The 6,822-nt window shown below is 35.2% G+C and overlaps 1 protein-coding gene across 1 annotated transcript; it reads right to left on the reverse strand.

Annotated features, from left to right (window-relative positions):
• Positions 1 to 992: 992 nt before the first annotated feature.
• On the reverse strand, positions 993 to 1,839 carry LOC100500220 (putative class II heat shock protein). Its single transcript, NM_001251768.3, has one exon. The coding sequence runs from the start codon at positions 1,742 to 1,744 to the stop codon at positions 1,268 to 1,270; it is 477 nt and encodes a 158-aa protein (NP_001238697.2). The 5' UTR covers positions 1,745 to 1,839; the 3' UTR covers positions 993 to 1,267.
• Positions 1,840 to 6,822: the final 4,983 nt, after the last annotated feature.

The following is a 6,822-nucleotide window of genomic DNA, read 5'->3' on the forward strand; positions in this document are numbered from 1 at the left end:
TATTTGGCAGTTCCAGCTGTTGAAAGAATTGTGTATAGTACATGTTCAATCAACCAAATTGAGAATGACGATGTCATCAAATCTGTTCTGCCCATAGCCGAATCAAATGGATTTCAATTGGCAAAACACTTCTCCGAGTGGCAATGTCGTGATCTACCTGTGTTTGAAGGCTGTAAGTACCATTCTTATGCTTCATCACCAATTCCCGGTCTATCGTCGCTTAACACTTATTGAAGATTTTTAACGCTGTTTGTTTTCTTACCTTTCAGCCGAATGCCTGGTTCGGACAGATCCTGCTAAACACGGTGAGGGTTTCTTCATTGCTTTGTTTACTAGGAAAGATGCTAACTTTTCAGGGGGCCCAAATAAAAATGAAACTAGAATTTCCCACAGCACTACGAAATTAAAAACGCGCGAAGAAAGAAGAAACGCGTACCGTTTGTTAGCACTAACCTATTCAAAATGTGGTTAAATGATAGTACAATTGTTAAGTCTTGGCGGTCGAATTGAAGGGATAGAGACAAAATTATACTTCCTTTATTGATGTCCGTCTAAAACCCATTTAGAAAATGGATTAACTCGAGTTGTATTTTGTTTTCATTCTATTACATTTTTAAATAATTTTCATTACATTCGCTCATTTTCTTTCGTGCCTATTTATTAAAAATTGATATCAAGAGTTCTGTCTAGCCTAGGCTAAAAAAGTAGCTTTCCATGTTATCCACCATGATATACCGAACCTGAGAAAATGCACCATTATTGAAAGAAAGCGCCACCAAGGTATACATACATCTATTGTCGTTCGCGTTTCCACTCATTAAAATTGTATTGAAAATGTTACCAGTACCCTAAGGCTATGTTGGGATTGGTGGTAAAAAAAAATGAAACAGAATGGATCAGAATATAATGGAGTGGAATGGATTGAAATGAAATGAATTCAAAATATCATTCTATTGTTTTGCTAACTTTAATAGAATGAAACAACTTAAATACCTCACACCAACTTATGCAGCAAAATCATTTAGTTATATATATAGTCCCTGTCACTTTTTTTAAAACGAATTTTATGTTTCTTCCCTTGTAAATTAGGGAATTTTTTTCAAGCATATAAAAAAAATAGGAATGAAGGAAATTAAAATTCATACAAAAGCATGCATTATATCATCCATGATCAAATTGCAGTGTGATAAGCATAAAGCAGACACGATAGAAAAGCATTGGCACACAGAAAACAAAAACAGGGATAGATAGCGTTGGAAGTTGGAATTCAGGCTATCTTGACCTCTATAGTCCTGGGCTTCTTGGGCTGAGGAGGAGGCAGTTTATTGACAGTAACAGTGAGCACACCGTCTTGGCAGACAGCAGAGATAGCATCGGTGTTGGCATTCTCAGGGAGAGTAAACTTCCTCATCAACTTGCCAAGCCTTCTCTCCATCCTCAAATACTTTCCCCCTTCTTTCTCTTTTTCCTCCTCCCTCTTCCTCTCGCCGCTTATCAGAAGCACGTTGTCGTCCTCCACCTGCACTTTAATGTCCCCAGATTTGAGGCCAGGCATGTCGATCACGAAAACGTACGAGTTAGGGTACTCCTTCACGTCAGCAGGAGTCGCAGCCATTGCCTTGGCGTCGCGCACGTATGTCCGAGTCGGAGCGTTCAAGTTCTTCTCGGCGTCCTCCGTCAGATCCATGATTCTGTGCAGAGTGTTGAAGAATGGAGAGTCCAAATCCATCAACCTCATATCCATTGCCTTCTCTTCTCTTCTCTCGTTATCGTGTGCTTGTAGATGGCTGCATTTTCGGTATTTAAAATGGAGTGGTAGTTTCCAGAAGGAAGTTCCAGGAGGTTCGCTTCATGCTTCTAGTATTCTCCAGAACAGACCCCAAAAACAATTACCGAATCAAACAGGCCTGGCCTTTGCTATGGCCCATTTCGAATTTCCGTCAAATCCAAGCCCATTCATTCCGTTTACCCAATTATCGGAATCACAACTTACAGGCCTAATAAATATCTGTTAAATTGTAATTTTGCTATTTTTAGTTTTTTAAATTTTTTATTTTGGTTCCTTGAATTTTAATTGTAATATTTGATTCTCTAATCTTATAAATTAGTGATTTTGATCTTCTTCATAGATTATTAACAAATAATTTTAATTAATTGAGTTATTAAGTTATTTATAAATTAACCAAAATAATTAATTATTAAAAAAATTGAATAAAAAATTTCTAATAATAGTTTTCTACAATTGTGAACCTTGTTTTCTCTACAAACATTTCTTTTATCTTCTTGTCACACACAACTCCACCTATAATAACATCACTTAATAGTTTTTCATTAAAAAAATTTAATGATTAATAATTTTTATTTAATTTATAATTAATTTAATATCTTTAATAATTAATTATTAATTAATAATCTATAGGAGAATAAAATGACAAAAATTATAAAATTAAGGAAACTAAATATTTCAATTAAAAGTAAAAAAGATTAAATAATAGATGTGAAAAACCAAGAGTATCAAAATTATAATTTATATCAATAATAATAAACTTAACAACATATAGAGAGAGGAGGTATATCATACATGTGTGGCGTAAATGGCATCGTTTTGAATGCAGAGTTGGCTTTGTATGGGTGGCTTTTGATTGAATGCCTTATACATGGTTGTCCGTTCCACGTCCCACGTGGTTTTTCTCTTTTCTTGCCTCCAAAAAGGGGGAAATAGGGTAAAAAATACTGAGCTTTGAAATTATATTGTTTCGTGAATAAAATATGTACTTCATTTGTTTTATATATTTTGGCTGAGGATGATAAATTCATTCGCACTTATGCTGATCCACCTGAATTGTAAGCGATGAGGCATCATAACAAATAAGCGTGGGAGCGCAGTTTAGTACCTATGTCACAATATAATACCTACCCATCTTTCCGGTACTCGCAAATTTGTTGAATACACACCCATATTCATATATCTATGCCTATAAATAGGATATGTTCCATAAAGTATTCTCAGATAATTTTTAACTGTATATATTAGCCTAAAATAAATAAGTTTATTAGTAATTTTTAACATTTTTTAAAATATTACTTAAAATATAATTTTTTTAAAAAAAATATTAGCTTCTTGTTTTTTATATATTTTTTTTATCCTTAATATATTTATCAAATTTTTTACTTATAATTTTGAAATAAATCATGTTTTTATTATTTTTCAATCATTTTACATTTTTCAACTCCTTTAATAGTTAATTTTATCAAATATTTATAATTTAATAACTAATTTTTTAACTTTTAATTAATTTTTTAATTATTTTTACCAAACATAACCATAATGACGATTATTCATTTGATATACTTATTCACTATTATCAATTTATCATTAATTTTTTTTCCATTATTATTTATGAAGATAAAAAAATGTTACCACAAAGCATGAACAACATACTTAACTGTCTCACTATTACATAAACCTCGATGGTATGAGACACAAAATACCTCATTTGTCCCTAATTATAATAAAAAAATCAGTTTAATATAAAATTATATATATTTAATACGGAGTAAACAAAATTATGTAATACTAATTATGATATTGGTTATTTATTAATTATACATGTTATTTAATTTTAAAAGACTTTTATATTATTATTATTATAATTATCTCTACTAATTATGATATTGGTTATTTATTAATTATACATGTTATTTAATTTTAAAAGACTTTTAAATTATTATTATTATAATTATAGGTGGTAATCAATGTTATTATCCCATTTGACCTCATCACCAATATAATACCTAAATTACAGTTATAAAAGAGAACTTTTAATAAAAATCATTATTGATAATTTTTAATGAAAGATTCAACTCTTAGTTCAAATCCATTTTCTAAACTTAATATTAAAAGAAACAAAATATGTTGTAATATAAGAGGATTTATTCTCTTTCTTTGTCATTTTTTAATTATCTTCAATATTTTATAATTAATGCTTACTTTAAAATTTTTAGTTCAGTATAACCATTTTTTTTCTCACGCCATGCTACAAGACTAATTTTACTCAGATAAAATTGATTCAAGGCAGCGCTAGTGGGATTCAAACTCTCTTATTGTAGGTTTAATTAATTAGTTCACACTTAACTAAATTGGAATTTGCATACCCCTCTTCACTGGCTAAGAAACAAGGAATTCAGAGTTGAGACGTTTAGTTGAACTCAAGTTATAAATTTCAGTCATTCTCGAGTCAAACTCCTACATAAATTTCATATGGTAGAATGTTCTCATATACGCATGGTTATCAAACTCTCGAATTAACTCGTTAACTCTTACGAATTTATGAATTTACTCACCCTCTGTGAATTAACTCTTGAGTAAATTCTTTTTTTAGTAGACTCTGGGTAGACTCTATAAACTCTAAGTAAACTCTCGAGTTTATTATCGAGTCAACAAGTCAGCAAGTTAAAAAAATTAGACCAAAATGTAAGTCATTTTGGATTATTTTTTGTTTGTTTAGTATTCAACATACCTTCATTTAGTGTGTTATTTTCAAATACAAAATTTTTCACATTTAATACCATCAAACTCTTGTTCTCTAATAACATCAAATCCGCAATGAAAATGATCTACCACTACTATATAATATCTGTAAGTTATTATCTAGTAGTGATGCATGACTAGACTTGATTATTAAGTATTGTGAAATTTATGATTTATGTTTTATTGATATGTTATTTATAGATATTCTGTTATTATTTTTATATAAAATGGACTCTTACAGTTTCCGAGTTGAGTCCACAAATCGAGTCTATAAAACTCTCACGAGTTTACGTAAACTCTCGAATTTGATAACATACATAAACACAAAATCATTATTTTATTCAAGATGAGGTACGTGATTAGAAAACCAGTATATATCCAAAGTCCACACCATAGATAACTTTAACATGTGACATGTCTAGCTTGTCATTAATTAAGCAATTTTGACCTGAATGGTCTTGGGCTCCGGTGGTGGAAGCTTCTCGACGGTGACGGAGAGAACCCCATCTTGAGAAACAACATATATCTTATCGGGGAGAGTGAACCTCCTCAAGAACTTGGCAACCCTTTTCTCTGTTACGAATAGTAACTTTGAACATCAGGTTACGAGGCCCAAAAGAAGGAACAACATTCCTGGGCACTTGAAGGACTATGAGCTTCAAGCTTAACAGATTCTCGGGAGGCATAGCAGCACGAAGGAAGTTGAGGGATCATTCTAGAAGCTTAGGGGCAGTGATGTAGTCATGCCACAAGCCGTTAGGATTGTTAGTTAGCTGTTACGTAACTAACTGCATGTATAAAAGCCAAGTTCAAACCCGTGAGAGGAATATATGAATAATATTCTCCTTCTGTGCTTAGATTCTCTCTCTCTCTTGTTTTCCCTCTAGAATATTCTTTCACGAGAAAAGGTTCCTCCTAACATTGGTGCTTTCATTGTATCCTCTCCGCCATGGCTGAAGCTACACGATCGAAAACAAGCATGGAGCGTTGGGAAGATGTGTTTGCAAAGCTCTCGGCATCCATGACTTCAAAGTTCGATGAACTTCTCAGTCGTATGAATCAATTAGAAAACTCCCACACCAACACTCACGCTCCGTCGTCGTTTGCGGCCCCCGCGGTAACGGCCACCGCCAACACAGCTTATCGATTGAAATTGGAGGTTCCAAGATTTGACGGCACGGATCCAGAGGGATGGATATTCAAGGTAACTCAGTTTTTTGAGTACCATGCGACACCGGAGCATGATAGGTTGACGATAGCATCGTTTTACATGGAGGGCCCAGCCTTAGCATGGTTTCAATGGATGTATCGAAGTGGCCAACTCTCCTCCTGGACAGCCTTTCTTCACGCCATCCATGCACGGTTCTCGTCCTCAGCATACGAAGATCCTACCGGAGTTTTGTGTAAGCTCACACAGCGGACCACCGTCTCGGCGTACCTCTCAGAATTCGAAACTCTTGCTAACAGAGTCATCGGTCTCCCAGCGCCATTTGTCTTGAGTTGTTTTATATCAGGACTTAATCCTGCAATTCGAAGGGGCGTTCAGGTGATGCAACCACATTCATTAGCTCAGGCGGTTTCCTTCGCGTGCCTCCATGAAGAGAAACTTCTCGATGGTCGCCGTCAGACCAGCAAACCTGCTTCTTCCTTAACCCTGGGAACGAGTGTCACGCGTACATCTCCTTCCTTGACCTCATCCATAGCGGATTCGCCACTGCTTCCTTCTCCGAGTAGACCCCGTGCTTCATCCATTCCCTTCAAGAAGCTAACACCATCGGAACTCGCCATACGTAGGGAACAAGGCCTATGTTTTAACTACGACGAAAAATATTCGAGGGGGCATAAGTGCGCTTCATCTCTATTCTTATTTGTTACCGAGGATAAGGATGATAACCGTGAGATAGACCCAGGACCATCGCAGTTGCCTCCTCCATTACAGGAATCCGTGCCGACTCAGATTAGCCTACATGCCTTGTCCGGTCACGGTGCACCGGAGACACTACATCTCACCGGATTCATTTGTGAGCATCGAGTCCAGATTCTGATCGATGGGGGCAGCACCCATAATTTCCTACAACAGGAATTGGTTACATTGCAGCAGCTGCAACCGCAAGAGACCTCAACATTGCGGGTCACCGTAGGTAATGGTGAGGAATTGCAATGCACTCAGGTATGCCCTAATCTCGTCGTGAAAATACAAAAGCATGAATTTCAGGTTGACCTTCATGTTTTGCCCATAAGGGGAGCCGATGTTGTGCTGGGAGTCCAGTGGCTCAAAGCCTTAGGCCCAG

Source organism: Glycine max, chromosome 20, assembly GCF_000004515.6.
Source record: "Glycine max cultivar Williams 82 chromosome 20, Glycine_max_v4.0, whole genome shotgun sequence".
In the NCBI taxonomy this organism is placed as follows: Eukaryota; Viridiplantae; Streptophyta; class Magnoliopsida; order Fabales; family Fabaceae; genus Glycine; species Glycine max.

What these genes read in the sequence shown, in the direction of transcription:
- LOC100500220 (NM_001251768.3), bottom strand. Translation starts at nt 1,744, where the DNA reads ATGGATATGAGGTTGATGGATTTGGACTCTCCATTCTTCAACACTCTG.